General features: G+C 45.0%; 1 protein-coding gene across 1 annotated transcript in view; it reads right to left on the bottom strand.

Annotated features, from left to right (window-relative positions):
- Positions 1-1,975: 1,975 nt before the first annotated feature.
- Positions 1,976-17,699, bottom strand: part of AADAT (aminoadipate aminotransferase) — a 348,907-nt gene continuing 333,183 nt past the window's right edge. Inside the window, exon 14 of the mRNA XM_086962429.1 lies at positions 1,976-4,265. Within this exon, the coding sequence (XP_086818555.1) occupies positions 4,221-4,265 (45 nt within the window). The 3' untranslated portion in view covers positions 1,976-4,220. The remainder of the gene's footprint in view (positions 4,266-17,699) is intronic.

The raw sequence follows: 17,699 nt of genomic DNA, 5'->3' as shown, positions 1-17,699 counted from the left end.
TACGCTCATAAATCTTGTAGGGGGAGACCGCACTCCAGTTGTGGCATCTGTAGCATTTGTATACTGACCCTAGGCTTTAAATACCCCCCAAATAAATGTTTGCCAAGAGGCTTCTATCTTTGTAAACAAGACTTTAGCTAAATACAGAGGTATACTACGAAACAGATATAAGTAGCGAGGCAGGATAATCATTTTAATTAAATTACAGCTGCCAATTAGGCCGGTAGTTAAGCAGTTCAACAAACTAAACATCTCCAAGTTTCTTCTAGAGTGTGCCAAAGTTGGACTCTATTTCCTCTTCCTAGTCTAATCAAGGTTGAGTTTATATCCAGAGACAGCCCCATATTCGCTTTCTATTTTCTCAATAGCAACTAATGAACCCTCTGGGGCAGAAGTCAGAATAGTAGGATTGTATGCATAAGCAGGCACTTTGAGCTTGAGTTGGTGAATCCACAACTGAGCAATGTCCCTCTAGCTCTTCAGGGCTTGGTTGTAGGGTTTGTTATACAAAACGAAGAACAGAGGTGAAAATGGACATCCCTGGTGGGTACCACAATTGATCTCAATTAGTTCGGTCTTGGTACCTAAGCAAAAAACTTTAGCCGTAAGATACTGATAAAACTGTTGCACCGAGTGACATACCTAGACTTTGAAAGATAGGACAGTAGTGGAACCTAAATAATTTAAAATGTTGGGAAAGCTATCAGCTGGCCCAGCTGCAGGAAAGAAAAGTCAGGAGAAAAGAAGAACCAGAGCATATATAATCAAAATAGAAAAGGGAAAGTCAAAGATACAACATAACAAAGAGTTAGTCCAACAGTCTCAATCAAGAAGAAAGAAAGAAAAAGAGAGCCTAAGGCAGTCAGCCGAGGCTTTTATCCCCTTGTTTCCACTTTGCCAGGAGCTCTTCAACCTATGGTGCATCAAAACATAAATACACTTGCCCCTCGAACTTAATGGGCAGAATTGCAGGCTCCAGTAATGAAACAGAAGCTCTGAGCTTTTGTGGCACGGGGAATCACTCTCTTAACTACCATCGCCGAACCACATTCTCGTGACAGAAGCGTAAAAAAAATTCCACTCCAGCCGGCCTCATTGGGGATCGTGGGCGGGCAGCCCTGAATATCTCCTTTCGGAGCAGAAATTTCTCACAGATATTAGAATGGCCCATGGGTAGTGAGGATGTGATCCCTTGAGAGAACGAAAAAATGGAGGGATGGGTTCTCTGAATCATGCTGTACATATCCCAGTTCCCCAAGGTAGGGAAAGCCTTACTGAACAAATGCACCATGTAGCCTCTGGGACCATCCCCCTCTGCCCCCTCAGGGATCCTCAAAACCCAGATGTTCTTCTGGCAGGACTGGTTCTCAAGATCTTCAACCCCAGATATTAGTGTAGTCATCTGTGTCTCCGGTCATGAAATCTGAGTTTTTACTGCTCCAACAGCCGTTTGACAGCTTTCCTGCACTTTCTCTACTTTTCCAAGTTTTAAGTTGAGAGCATGCATGTTGCTTGCGAGTTTTCTGAGGACCACTTGAGTCTTTAGGTGAACAGTTTTAAGTGCCAGCTAATCTTTGCTGTGTTTACTTGTGGGGCTACATCAGATCCCCCTACTTTAGCTGCTATTTATATTCTTCTACAGCAACATAAAAGTTTTACTTTTTTCTAGTAAGAGTCTCACTTGAATTTGACAGGTTTGTTCATGTCTTCATTTTACTTAAAGTAAATAGTATGTTCTGAAAACTGATGATATTCTTCCCTGAACTAGCAAATTGTTGCTAATGCAAAATTATGTGAGGCTTGATGAATTGTGAGGTCCAACTGATGAAGAAGATAGGAAATTCACTCAAGTAAATTACGTTTTGAGCATATTTTCGATTTCCTAACAATTAACATTGTAATCCAGGAACAATCTCTGCAACTGTCAGTGTTTCAGAGAACAACTTATGTGTATAACTCATGTCACACACAGAAGAAAAGCTATATAATTCTTTAATAGGAAATGTTACAAAAAAGTGCATTTGTACTTTATATGTTCGTTGTTTCTCAATGTGGAAAATGTTTTACCCATGGTAAAACCCTTTCTCATACATTCTAACGCATTTTCAAGGTGTTCCCAGCCTGAAAAATTATTTACTCAAGCAAAAAACAGGAGGATATATCCATCGATTCCCAGAGTAAGAATATGCATGGCAAGTACAACCTTGTTACCTAATTAGATGTCCCTACCCTTAAATACCTACATCCTGCCCCTATTGAGGAACTCCGCTCAAGCAGAAAACTCTATCATGCTGATATATTCCCATTTCGTAAATCACTGAAGTAGATTTCTAATTGTAAACATTGGTATTTATTACACCTAAGTGGCACATTGGTGTTTAAATACTTTTTCAAATTGGACAATTCATGACGAAATATAGTATTGCGGTGCAAAGAGCAATAAATGTGTTCATTCATATGTATTCAATGTAGCTGTTCCCTCTAAAGATGAAATTAGAGGCACACAGATCCTTGCTGGATGAATCAAGTTGTCATGATATGCTCTGCATCTTGATCCCGCCCTTTAGCTGGCGATACTGTGTAATACTGATCAAGGAAAGTCTTGTGGATTCAATGCAATGTGATCTACAAAAAACGGATTTTATTACACTTCCCGAAGACTGGAAACGGTACCACCAATATAGGGTGGGTACCCTTCCAGTCAATTCCTTTACCGGCAAATGGAAAGTTAATAACAATATATTTTGTCCGTTCTGTCCTTTGCAGCCGGAAAGTATAGCCCATATCTTGCTTATCTGCCCAGTGTATAAACAACCTCGGCACAAGTGGTTAAAGCCCGTATGTCTGTCAATGGGCATTACCATAGGGGTGGAGGCATTAAGGATATTCCAAACAGATACCTCTGAATGTATTGCAATTGCGGTCGCAAAATTCTTACACTGGATGTGGGCAATTCGGAGGAGAAAGCTACGCCAAAACTGAAATGGTTTTATTCAACTTTGTGCATAATTGATTCTGCGATGCTAATCGATCTATGATTTTAGACCTTTTTAACTTAAATTATTGTATAGGTTTTTATCTTGTCCTTTTAAAGTATTGTAGATTATTGTGTTGAGTAACCCCCAGAATCAACTATTTTCTTGGTGGCTATGCCCTGTTACTGATGAATTGATATGTGTCCTTTTTTAATAATATGTACAGTACTTTAAATGCGCTGTCTTTTATGATGTTTGTCGAATAACGACTATTTGAATTGAATTGAGTCAATGGTTCCTTTATCCATCCCTGCTCCTTTTATCTCACTGGATGGCCTAACTCCCTATTCAAGTTTCACCATGTTTTGATTGGCTGAGAAGTTCTATTCTTCCATTGCTGAGATCGGGGCATTGCACTGAAGTCCATGCAGTGATCTCCCTCTTCTTTATGATGCTGCTACACCAACCTTCCTTGCCCACTGCACTTTTTAAATATTCTCATGCCCACTGCAGGGCTGACTCCACCACCTGCCACTGCAGGCAGGCAGGCATCTTTTAATGGTATTTTACACCATTACAGGATGACTGCCAATGGTGTGCGTGTATGGTGGCCATCCTATAACATATATATACCTATGTATAAACCATTATAAAAAGGCCACCGTGCATGCACAGACAGCAGACATCTTTTAATTAGTTCACTAATGCGTTATCAAAAAACATAAAATGGTCACCATGTGGGTGTGCTACTGTACAGCATGGCCCTAAAAAAAGGTATTTGCCCTGGTGTCATAGAAAAGACCTACTGGATTTGCCAAAGGTGCAGCTTAGACTTTATTTATATAGGTCAACACAGTTAATATCTATAAATATGTACAGATAGTACGTTTAAAAGATGCGGAGGTAGATGTGGCAGGTGGTCAATCCCTTCCTCTCACCGCTCAAATAGGTTTTATGACTGTACTGATTTTGTGTTACTAGTTGTGCTTTGAGATTCATAATATTTAATGTAAGAGGTAATAGTTTGAAGACTTCCAAAGATCGCATCTAGAATTTTAGTGCTTGTTTCCACAGATTACCAGACTGACTGAAGTTCTGTTTTTAATTAGATGACTGGTTCTAATAAATCATCTCTAGCAAGAGTCTTTCTCAAAAAACCACTGAATCTAAAAAATTTCAAGGTCAGATTATAAGTGTTCTGTGTAGTGAGGGTTCACTTGCTGCAATCACCAATGTATTCTCTCTTCAGATTGCTTCTTCTTTAATAACCATAGCCAGCCTCTGAATCCCCTAAAATATGAAAACAAAATGAGTGTTTCATGTGAGTTTCATGGGGCAAACTGTGGCCTGATTCACCAAAATATTGGAACATCTGTGAATGGTAGACTTACACCTTTAACTTAAATAGATTTCTACATATTTGAACATTTATAAAAATCCAGTAGATTGTGTGGGCAAATCTTGACAATATTTTCTAAGCCTAAGAAAACCATAGCAAATGTACATTTCTACAATATTTAGTCCAATAGATTTGTCTGCAGGGTAGACAATCAGCAGGTTTGAACTTGTACAAGTGGCATTTTTAAAAGCAATCCTCCACACAGAAAATGTTTTCTATGAGTAGAAACCCCTTCCCCTACATACTAAGGAATTTGAATACTCAAATTAGCTACTGGTAATTACATAATTGGGTGCAAAAGCAATGAGAATGTCAGAAAATTAGACGTGCTCACAACATTCCCAATGGCCACCCACTTACCTCTCCACAGGGAACATCAACGGTTTTACTTCAAACTCATTACTTACCTCTATAGAAACTTTTCTACGATTGCAGACTTTCCATAGTAGGAAGTTTCATCTTCGTGCTTAAATGTCTAAAGATCCCGATTGTATGAAATGCGATCTGTAATTTGAATTTGCAATCAACACTTTTTATGCACCTATTTAAAAAGGTTTATTTAATACCTGGCTGGAGTGAGTACAGAATTTGATGTCACACAATTCATCATAATCATGCTGAGGAACAGCATCTAAGAACAAGCATTGGCAATGCAATAGGTTTTGCATTTGGGAGAGTTAGAAGCTATTGGCATTGTAAATGACAATGTCTTTTACCCATGTGTTTTGGTTTGGAATGTATGTGGCGAGGAGTGGAATTATAAGCGTTGTATTTGCAAAAAAAGACATTTGCAGTCAAACATGGCAATGGCTATTGAGACAACAGGTCTCATTCGCTGTCAGAAACATTAAAGAGGAGTATTAATGGATGATAGTGTAAGGTTATGCCCAAAGTGTGTCATCCATTACTTAATTGATCTGGGACCCACCAGCTGATATTTTACCAAAAGTAAGTTGGTTCTTGAACTCATTCACAAATGTTTTGGATTTAAGGTACCAATTAATGAATCAACATCAGTTTCACATAAAAGGAACAAGAAATGAAAGAACGATAGATAAGCACAACTATAATGAAAGCCAAGTGAACAAACATTCATATAGAAAATATAATTCAATAAATATAATTCAAGTGCAATATTTTATAGGCAAGTCGACTCTGCATAGCTGCCAAGGTTTCAAATTGCTATGTGTGACATTTTGATGGGGCGTGGATGACAGCCTAAGATGGTGGTCGCATAAGCGACGAGCTCCGGGACGCTGAAACTGTGCAAGTATCAAGGGCCCCTGAAGTACTGGAGTGCACAGTGGAACCGGTAGACATGGCAGATTGAAGTGCCTACCTGCCGATTACGCACTGGAACGCGGTGGTGTTCCCCGACCCAGATACGGCATGCAGCAAGAGTTGATGGCATAATGGGCCTGGAGATGGCGTTCGCCACCTTGACGCAGCGAACTCTCCCAGGGGCTGGCCGGCTGGATTCCACGCGCAAGAGGAAGGTTCCGGGCTTTTGGGCCTGACGGGGCGCACCCGCGGTCTGCAGCCTGAAGACTCCACGGCAGAATGGCCGGGACTACACATCGCGGACTGCAGTGCACTGCCCTGCAGCCAGAGGCCCCCCCTGGAGTCAGGAGGATCTAGACCGCGCCGGAGCTGGTAAACGAGGCGAGGATTGTGCGCTGGGAGGACTGTTGCTCAGATTGATCTCCCTTTTCCCCTGGCTGGCACCATTGGGAGGGGGCCCTCGCTCCCCCCCCCCCTGGGATTGCAAAGTGCTGATTTGCCTTGGTGTGGAGCAGTGTGCGCCGAGAGGAGACCCCGGGCTGAGGCAGCTGGAACGGCCGGTGAGGGGTTTGTGACCTGGCTGTGAGAGGCATCGGGCTGAAGCTCCCGCCTGGACAGTGAGTGCAATGCCAGGATAGTCAGAGAAGTAGAAGACCCCCGGGACAGGACCCATTGAGCCCCGGTGCTTTCTCAGGAACGAGCTGCTGATGCTGAACTGGGTCAGGGCGCGGGACAACGTTAAGCCCTGGTTTTGACTCTGTGAACCCACCGGAGTATACAGCCTACTGAGGCCCTGAGCTCTCTTTGGAGTGGACTGTCTGCGTTGAGCTGGGACCTGGGTGCAGAATCATGCGAGGCCCTGGTTTAGGAGCCCGGGGTGGCCGTTCATTGCTTGTGACTCTGGTAAGGCCTGCCACTGAGGGGCATGGATGAGTGCTGAACCTTGCGTTCCCCCATCCTTTTCTGGCCCATGTGGTGACGGACTTGTGCTGTTTCCGGGCCCCAGGGTAGATATTCCTGGCTGTGGCCTGGGGCGAAGGTCCAGGGTGCCTCTTGGGCCTAGGGGATAGCCTGAATTTACAGAAGGTGGACCAGACAACGCAAACGGGGGTTACTTTTGGGGGTGCTTACCCCCCCCTACAAAACACTTGATTGATAACTCTGGAGCACCGGGTGCAGAGTACGCCTTTTTGCTGAGTACTTAATTCTCTGGGCAACAATAGACCGTGGGCAGGGGGAAGACACAAACCACCTCGAGGTCAGGCAGAAGGGGATCTCACTCGCCGCCCTCGGAGTCCTCTTCTGGCAGGTCTCCGCTGATGGAGCCAGAACGCACACCCGCCACAGCGGGAGACAAATTAGACATGATCCTGTAAGAAATGTGTGATTCCCGCTCTGCACTTGAGGGTCAGCTAGGTACGATTTCGGTGGAATTGAACTTGAATAAAGATGACCACCAAATTAGTACTTGTTAAGCATGCATCTACTCCTCACCGATTTCTATTGTCCAATGTACTGGTATTGCCACTGCTTACAAATTGGAAGGGAACAAGGGGATCTCATGCTAGTATGATGGCCCGGCCCGCCTTGGGCATGTATTCCTTCTATAGCTCAAGAAACTTGTGTGTTGCACATGTAGCTTACCCCCACAGGCGAAAGCAATAGTTCTAAGTGTATGATGTTTACCCAGTTTTGCACAGTTTGGTCAGACGAAGTTCTGTCCTTGGAGCCAGTATTGGGGATTGTTTGCATTGGTTTAATGATTGCCGCATATTCTGATTGGGAGTTAGAGGGTCTGGGGTTTGGGAGGGTGGTGGAGGTTAGGGAGGGACTTTTGGATTTGAAACTCATGATGTTGGTTGAGAAACTGTATTCTGTCACATCCTGGAATGTTAGGGGGATGGTGTCGGCCCAGAAGCGGCACAGAATAGTAGCTCAGCTACATCGTCGCAAGGCTCAAATTGTATATCTTCAGGAAACGCATATATTATTCCCAAGCGTAGTACTTCTCTCAATATTCGTTGGTTGCATGCCCTGATGCATGCAGTGAAGGGGTCCTTACCATTTGCCCGATGCTTGTACCTGGATATATGGCAAGCGTTTGATACCTTAATCTGGTCATATATGCTTGCAGTATTAGTAAAGCTTGGTACACCCCCGAATATTGCAAATGGATTCAATTACTCTATACGAACCCCACGGCCCACGCCAAGACGTATCCAATCATATCACCTGTGTATCGTATTTATAGGGGGACTCGCTAAGGTTGCCCTCTATCACCCCTTCTGTTTGTGTTGGCATTGGAACCGATGGCCCAGCGACCTCGATGCGTGATGGCTCCATATGGAATACAGTTACAGACAGTAGTACACTCAGTCTCGCTTTACGCGGACGATATGCTGTTGTTTTTTAAAAACCTTGGTATGGATATGCAGATTATAGCCACTGTGTTCTCGCAGTTCAGAGACATCTCGGTCTACATCTTAATGCCACGAAATCAGTGGCATACTCCTTCTCTGATGCCTACGAGGCAGCCCACTTGCAGTTTGGTCTATTGCAGTTCCAAGAAGAACCTACAATGTTCAAATATCTTGGGATACGAATGTATCCTCTGCTGACACTATTGATGGGAATATGGTGTGGACTATACACTTGCTCCGCTCACAAGTGTCTTTTTGGACCACCCTGCCGTTGTCAATGGCGGGCCGACTCGCAGTGTCAAAAATGGTTATGTTACCTAGACTCATATACCATTTCGTGAATATCCCTGTAGTCCTACCGGCCTGGATTTTTGGGACAATAAATACTTTACTAACATCCTTGTTATGGGGAAAAGGGAGACATCGGCTCGCCTTATCCAAGATACAGCTGCTGAGCACTGCAGGCGGCATGGGGGCACCTGATTTTACAACATACTGTATTGTTGGGCAGCTGCAGTGGCTGGCGTATTGGTTGGTGGAACATAAATTGTTTGAAATAGGTTAAACCCCTGTACATTTGCTGCAAGGGAAGTTGCAGGCGCTGCTGTGTCCTGGGGCTGACCAGATGTGAGACCCTCCCTATCTGTTGTCTATTGCTTTGCACTATTGGAAGCAAGCTCAGAAATATGCCAAAGTCCAGAATCCATATGCACCCAACATTCCCCTTTGTGGTTTGCCTACCCGCCGTGGTATTTTATCTACTGTTCAGGTGGACTCATGCGGGCACGTCCACAAAAGGGGATTTCTTCCTAGATCGTACTTTGATGCAACATGGTGAATCTGCCCGCACTAATGCGGTGCCAGAGACTGTTCCTCACACATGCATCAGTCGTGCATTATGTCCGAAGGTACAGGTTAATGGCACAAAAGGAATCCCTCACATTTCAATTACTGCGGTCTCTCCACATCATGGGCCACGGGCGCCACCTGGTACGCTGGTTGTACCGCGGGTTGCGTGAACACCTGCATATACCACTGTTGCCTCTATGTCAGAAGTGGGAACTGGCACTGGCGAGGGAATTAAAGGATGGGGAACGGAACACTGCCCTAGAGCATCCCCGACGTGTATCCCGTAATTTTCGACTGAAGACAATACAGATACTAATACTACACAGGGCCTATATTACAACTGTATGTAACAGAAAAGACATAAAAACATTCTGGAGATTGGTTTATGATACCAGTTCAGATAAAAGGATAATGCCTGATCTCACATATTACTAGGCATGGATGGCACGCTTTGATCAGTGATCTTTATCAGGATAGAACAAATGAAATTGTGAGCAATTTCCTGTTGCTTCGGCCCAGAAGTATATACTTCACTGGCTGAGATTCAACTGGTCATACAGTCTCTCAATAATTCCTCTGCCCCTGGGTTCAAAGGGCATCACTGCAGCATTCCACAAGTCCAGTATACCATTTTGGTATCTGATCATTTTAACGTCCACTTGGCTGACTGTGTCATTTTAACTGAAAAGGTCAATTGTCATCAACCCAAACTGAGTTGTAAAAGTATTACAATTACGGCATTCGCTGATGACATTTTAGTAATGGATATGGCACTATTGATCTTCAACACTTCATGGCTATTATTCATCAATGCTGTAAAGAAAATGACCTTAGAATGAATCTATTCACAACTAAACGTATGCTCTTTGGTAAGTACATATGCAAGTTTAATAGGACAGTTGAAGGTGGACAACTGGAAACACAGCACAAACATGATTATCTGGGCCGTCTAAGTAATCTTGGCATCTCAAGAGGTCTCTCTAAAAAAAAAGTAAAAAATGTAAAACGTTTAATGTTGGCTAAAAAATTTTTATTCAATTTATAATTCAGTATCTTACTCCATATTTTTAAAGGAAAACTTTACTTTCCCTTTAATCATATGTTTGTAGCTTTTAGTGCTGTAGATTTATATGATCTGTAGAATCATGCCATCACGTTTGAGCTAGGATATTTACACTTTGTTTTAGTTCAAAGAACTTTTAGTCAAAATATGCCCTGTTACCTTTCCCTTGGCCTCCAATGTACAAGAGAAAAAACTATCTCATACTGCTTTTCATCCCAGCGAGTGAGTAATGTTAGTGGTCTTGGTCACTGCTCGCTCAGTTACAGTTTAAGTAACATTTTCCGTTTGTAGCATGTGTTGCTCTGCATAGACAATAAAGCAGTGCCTTTTGTTAATGGTGGCTAGCAAGTAGAAGAGGCAGATATGTTGAAAAACATTATTATGACTGTTTGGCTGACTAAGGGTACTTGGCGGGCCCGGATATCCACGCAGTAGTGTCTGTTGAATTTGTGTAGTACTGACCATTGAGCACTTTTAAAGATATCTGCGATTGGAATGATTCCCATGAAGACCATAGTTGCTACCTTGTGGATTATGCTCTAGGTCCTCCATATTACATAACCTTAGCTGTACTGTAACTTGTTTAGATTCACTTCACATTCCATCAGGAAATCCCACCGTTGGAAATGGGAGTTCTTATTTGGAGCTTTTTAAATGCAACAATTATTTTGCTTTTCGGAAATGTTTCGTTATTCCAATATAGTACATTACTGCCCCTTTGACATCGTGCATAAAATGCCCTTTCTGCAACTGGATATGAGTCGAGAACTGGAAACTCAATTGCTTGATTTACAGAAAACAATTAAACCTCGTTGGGAAGAAACTTCAGGTTTGTTCTCAAAACTTTCCTATTCCTGTGGACCTGAATAAAATGTTCCTCCTCTGTTGATGCTTGAGGTGGCTCAAAGGGAGGCCTCAATAATCTTGTAAGAATTATATTAAGATTACAGACTTCTGCTGGAGGTATTGTGAGAGAAGTCACTCTTTTACGACCCCGGTAAAGGCATTGACCACAGGCATTTAAAAAAAGAGAAATGTTCCGCACGTAAGCTGGGACTGCAGCTAAAGGTAAACAGAAGTGTAAGCCAATCCTGCCTTTTTCAAATGCAGTAAATAACAGAAGATATCTTTAACAGATGCTGTAAGGTGATCAAAATGTTTTTCCAAACAGTATTGAACAGAATGTTTCCACTTTGCAGAATGTCAGTCGGGCTTACATGTGTTGAACAGGACTTGTTTAAAAGTCTCTGGAAGTTGATGGAATAAAACTCACACCTCAGGCTCCCGACAGCTAGATTCAGTTGGCTGAGGTACAGATGTCTGAGCTGACCTTGATGCTGAATGAGGAGGTTTGGTCTCCGCTTTAGCTTCTCATGAAGATGCACCAACATTTCTACCAGCAGTCACGCCCAAGTTGTTGGCATTAGGATGAGGGTTATTGATAGTTCTTGCATCCATCTCACAAAGAGTGGGATCAAAAGTAGTGGAGGGCTGTAGGCAAATACCCCAGACCAGTTCATCCATAGTGCATTGCCAAATGTCTGTGGGTGCGGATACCCAGAGGCGATGTTTTGGCATTTGGTGTTCGACCCAGTAGTGAAAAGATCAGATCAATTGTTTGAATTCCCCATTTGTGGAAGTACCTGTGAAATACTTGAGGATTCATTCTGTTTAGCAGGCCCGCAACATCATTATTCAGCCCGGCAGGTGCTCTGCAACACAGAGCATAAGATTCTAAATGGTCCAATACCAAATGTTTTGAGCCAATATGGAAAGCTGGGAGGAGTTACCCCCTCTTTACTCTGAATGTAATACATTGCTGTTATGTTGTCTGTCTTTATGAGAACTGTTTTTGCCTCGAGTGCCAACTGGATTGCAGACAGTCCTAGAAATACATGTGGTACTCCTGTTTTTCATGCGGCCAAGTGTCCCACCCCAAGTGTGGCAGCCGTGGTAATAGCCACTTGCAGTGGAAGGTCCACAAAGGGGTTGCCCATCAACAGATTTTTATTGTTCTACCTAAGGAAAGTTCACTGAGTAACAGGATCTATCAAAACTAGATATGATGAACAAGTTACTTACCTTTGCTAATGCTTTATCTGGAAGAGACTATCTAGTCGCAGATTCCGTACCCTAGAATATACCACAGGCATAAGACTGGATCTGGGACTTTTCAAACAGCACACCTGTGTGCCGGTGGGTGGCGTTGTTTGGTTCCACATCAGTGTCATCCACGCCGGGAGTGACATGCACAGTGCCTTTATAGGCACCACCTCAGTGTTCTGATGTCAGTTTCTTTTCACAACTTTCCACACCAGAAGTGTTGAGAAGCGAAGAATGCGGACATACTGGTGTGGATTGCTATAGCCATCAGAAGGGAGACCCTACTGAATCAATTCGCAGAGCAAGGAGGATGGAAAGGTCGTAAGGAATCTGCAGCTAAAGTCTCTACCAGATATGGCGTTACCGAACGTAATAAACTTGTTCATCTGCTTAAGACTTCTAGCAGCAGATTCCTTATCTTAGAATAGGTACCCAAGCAATGCCCGTGAGGCTTATCAAACACAAAAGCCCAACAGGATCAAAAGACCTGACCATCGTGACTGTAATGCTTCATAAATGTGTGTAATGATGCCCATGTTGCTGCCTGACAGATGTCCAGGATAGGGACTCTGTGAGCTAACACAGTGGCCCCAACCTTGGCTCCAGTAGACTTAACACTCAAGCTCTCAGGGGGTTGCTTTGTGGCCCATGCATAGCAAATCTTTATGCAGAGCACTATCAATCAATCAGGGTTTTGTAGAGGGCGACAACTCACCATTAAGGGTCTCAAGGCACTGTGGTGGGGGAGGCGGAGTCTGCTGTTCAATCAAAAAGCCAGGTCTTGAGGTCCTTCCTGAATTGAAGCAGAGATGGTGATTGCCTGAGATGCAGAGGAAGAGAGTTCCAACGAGGTAGGAGAAGGATCTTCCTCCCCGATGGTCCTGCGTATCCATGGGATGTGGCCAGGTCCAGATTAGATACAGGAGCAGAACCCTCTCCTGTTGCTGAAAATCTTCCTTAAGGGGCAGCCTAACCAGAGCACTGATGCTCAAGCAAGAATTATTTGGGCCTGGTTGTACCTGATATTGCGGACTCTGGGCAGGAATGGTATCGGTGGAAAGGCATACAGGAGGCGGGAGTTCCACTTGAAACAAATAGGGTATCCGAGCAAGAACCGCCATGAAACTCCACTGATCAAAACTGCTGACATTGCGTGTTCTCTGCAGAAGTGAACAGATCTAACCAAGGCTCTCCCCACTCTTGAAAGAGACCTTGCAACACCTTTGGGTCAAGACTCCATTTGTAATCCGCTAGACATTGAGTTTGTCTGCCCTGGCATTCAGAGAGCGGTACAAAAGGGGGTGGTGATGGACGGAGCATCTGAATCAATCAAACACTCACACCCAGTCAAAAGATCTGGGTTAAATCCATCACCGTTCTTTATCCCACTCTGCCACCACAATTCAGACATGGCTATATGCAAATCAGTCTGACCCTGTGCCTCATGGGAACAGTCGAGCCCGAACTGCCAAGCCATGTCTTCCCTGGACCGGAAACAAGGTTCCGAGGACCGGTTTCTGGCATTCCAGCCGTCTTCAGCCCGGCTTGCTTGAATCCAGTGGCAAAGTGAGCAAGGGACTCACGTCTGAGCATACCCTGCCACACTTATGGCGGCCAAAAGCGGTACAAAAGGGGGTGGTGATGGACGGAGCATCTGAATCAATCAAACACTCACACCCAGTCAAAAGATCTGGGTTTAATCCATCACCCTTCTTTAGCCCATTCAGAGAGGCATTCAGGGACTGAACCACCAGGGAAACAGCGCAGGAACTCTTGACATAGGGTTCAAAACCACACCCCACCCTGTTTGTTGCAGTACCACATGGAGATGGTGTTGTCCATGAACACCTGTACTAGGCTTCCCTTGAACAAAGGAAAAAAGGCTTTCGATGCCAACCGGATCGCCTGGAGCCCCAGCAGGTTGATGTGAATCATGGACTCCGCCAGACAGCAGAGTCCTCTAATCTTCACCTCTCCCCAGTCTACGAGTGACACCTGTCAAAAAGTCAGCTCTGGCTGGGGAAGTGAGAGAGTTCTGCCACTGACTCAATTGCGGTTAGGCAGCCACCATTGCATGTCTTTTGCAGTTCCCTCCAAGATCTGGATAAGGTTGAAAATATTCCACTGATGCTGTGCCCACTGGAACTCCAGGGCCCACTGCAGAGCCCTCATATGCCAACGGTCATGTGTCAAAAGAAGGATACAGGCAGCCATGAGGCCCAACAGCCTGAGAGTCAGTCTCACTGAAATCTAGGTTAGAGGCTGAAACATCAGAATCATAGCCTGAATATCCTGGACTCTTGGTTACTTAGCATAGGCCCAAAAGTGCACTATGTCCAGAACGGCCCTGATAGAAGGGAGCCTCTCAAAGATGTGAAGTGTGACTTTGGCAAATTGATAGTGAACCCCAGTGAAAGCAGAAGGTCCGCTGTAGTATTAAGTAGGGAGATGACTGTCTTGGGTGAGACTGCCTTCAACAGTCAATCGTCAAAGTAGGGAAAGACTGTAACGACTGCCATCACTTTCATGAACACCTGAGGGTTGCTGGTGAGTCAAAATTGAGCAGAAAATGGAGCACAGCAAACAAAGTGCTCTTGGCCTACCATGAACCCCAGGTAGCGCCTGTAAGTCCAACACCAGCATCCAATCTTCAGGGACGCGGGCAGACATATCTGAGCTAAGGTAAATATTTTGAACCTCTCCTTTTTCTGGAAGAAGTTATATAAGCGCATGTCTAGCATAAGAGGAAGGTCTCCATCCTTTAAGGGCACCAGAAATTAGCCGTAATAACCACAACCTGCTTCTGATGCCGGCACCCTATGGCTGACTTTTTTGGAAAAAGGAGCCAACACTTCCTGATGAAGCAAAGAGAGATGACCCTCAGTAAGCAGTCGTAAGTGGGTGGTATGGGTGGGGTTGGATTCCAGAAAAGGGATGGAATAGCCCCTCTACATGATTTGCAAAACCCACTTGTCTGAAGTTATATCTTCCAGTGAGGCAGGTGATACGAATCTTGGCACCCACTAGTGCCCATAGTGCCACAATGGCAAACTAAAAGGTTTTAGATGTTGCTTCCAATGGGAGTGTAGGGATGTGGTAGACTGAACCCACCTCTGACTGGTCGTCCATGTAATCTGTGGGAACGGTGTCCATGACCACGAAAGGGCTGGGAACTCTGTTGGTCTTGGTGGCTGGGCGGGAAAGAATATGGTTGGTAGGCACCCCTTAGCCATGGAAAGGGGTGAAAGGCAGACTGGGTTTTGCGAGGGGCCATGGACAGGCCCAAAGACCTCACCACAGCTCTGCAGCACTGAGTGTAACTTATCAACAAACAGGCGAGAACCATCAAAGAGCATATCCAGGAGAGAAGCTAGGACATGCCCAGAGAAACCAGTGAATCACTCTGCCCAGCGAGTCTGTCATCACTCTGCCCAGCGAGTCTTTCATCACTCTGCCCAGCGAGTCTGTCATGTAAAGTCCATATCGGATGTTGAACTTTGCTGTATCTTGCCCATCAGCAATTGTTTGATACAGTATGGCTTGGGCCTCCTCCGAGACCAAGGATGGCACTAGCACCATCGAATGTCACACAGTAAATTGATATCAACCCAAAAGTCATGCAGTGTTCATCAACCACAAGTGGTAGTCTGGTGGAAGACAAAACCCTTTTACCGAAAGTAACAAGCCTTTTGGATTCCCTAATGGTGGAGTGGTAGGGAATGTACCAGGATTGATCTAGGTGAGGAAACTGAGGTCCTGCGGAAAGTTGGTAGCAGGCACAGAAGTCCCTGTGCAAGGCTTGGACCAGGCCGCCCGAATGGGAGTTATGGTTCAGAAGGGGTGACGCCCACCTGAACAACTTCTGTCAAGATCATCATCTTGACTACCACTGTGGGCAACTGATGGTTCATGACCTTCGCATCACCATTGTTAATGAGGCACCCTCCTAAATAGCCATGGTAGAGGGAGAGACCAGGCCAGTGTCTGCTGAGGTGTCCTAACCACTGACATCCGCCAGTTCCTCATACCAGTTGTTCTCTGTGTCATCAAGGGGACGGTTAAGGGGACACCTCCTAATCGTCACCCTCTACAGGCCTGTCAAAAGAAGGAGGCACTTGCTCCGACTTGGAAGGAATGGCCCTGGTCGGTGCAGGAGTCGTCGTCTGGGGACACCCTCCGGCTCCATATCAGAGACGTGCATAACAATGGGGCAGGTGGCGCAGCACGGTGTCAGCAGTGCCCTCACTGGAGCTGGTGCTGATGATTGTCTTGGTCTCACAGATAGCCCTGCTCCGGTTCCAACACCATAGCCAAGGGACTCGACTGGCACCGATGGAAATCCCCCGGGGGGAGTACCAGCAGTGACCACACCCTAAGGTGCTCCAGAAGAGTCCCCCAACTACATAGGCTTATGAAATCTCGAGTTGCGAGCGTCGCTCCAGCAAACTATGGGATGTGCAGGGCAGTCCCAGGCACAAGCTCCACCTTGGAAAAAGGCCTAAAGTGCCAACACTCCCACGCCAGGTCTGAAGACGCGACCGGCACGGTGAAGACAAAAGTATGCTTCAACTTATTTTTTCTTGTGGAATTTACCCAACAACCTAGATCAAGACAACGATCTTCAGGAGTGGCTTGCCAAGTGGTCCCGAGACCTTCTGTGCAACTAGGATCCAGAGCGCGGCAGGGTCGTCCAACATCAGGCGTGGCAGTCCTTGTGATGGAGCAAGGATTCGCACGTTACACGACTTGCTTGTATTCATGAACTTCGAATAACGTTAATGTCATAATCAACCTGTTTGTCTTATTAATATTGCACTTTTACACTACACGAGGGTGTCCCAGTGATGCTTGCCTATGTGTTTACTAATCCTAACTACGCTTGCACCTAAAATGGTCGCTGCTATGCGGGATTCTAGTCTCCGCATGCGTCGGTCATACCCATGTGATGTGACGCACTCGCAGTTCTGGAGGGAACTTGTTGCTCATGCGCAGTACAGCTAAAATGGCCGCTTCGTTTCTCACATGCTCTTCGCTTGCACTGCTGCTTTTGCTCAAGCCGTTTCGTTCTGCTTAACTCCTAATGCTATAGTTATTATAAAGTAGGGGATGTAGTATAGCCAATCATGGTATACAGTGTATTCATTTTTTCTGTGTTTCTAAATTGTTTTCGCTTACTTTTCATGTATCAATCCTTGCGGGCCTGGGAGAGGTGTGCCACTCCATCTTTGAAGCCCGTGCGGTACTAATCACGTGATGAGGGAAAAGAGAGTCTTGCAGCAGTGGAAATCAGCAAGCTGGCTGCTGAAGCTAAGATGCTCCTGGGAAACTGACCCATGCCCAGCGAGAAGACATCAACTCGTACCTGCACTCGATACATTTTGCGATATTTTCTGTATGCTCTACTGTATTCTGAATTTATATGCCATGGGAAATGGAATGTAAGGGGTGGGTTCGAAAACTGAATATTTAGTCTGGGAAAGTGAAAATTATAGGTGGTGTCATGACCTAACCATCTCTCTTGTCCAATCCGAAGTTGGAGATCCTTTCACTTGCAACATTGGTGGGTGGTACACTGACCTAAAAACAGTATAACTAGCCTAGGTTTAGCT

Source organism: Lissotriton vulgaris, chromosome 3_1, assembly GCF_964263255.1.
Source record: "Lissotriton vulgaris chromosome 3_1, aLisVul1.2, whole genome shotgun sequence".
Lineage (NCBI taxonomy): Eukaryota > Metazoa > Chordata > Amphibia > Caudata > Salamandridae > Lissotriton > Lissotriton vulgaris.
This window is presented reverse-complemented; position numbering and strand designations above follow the sequence as displayed.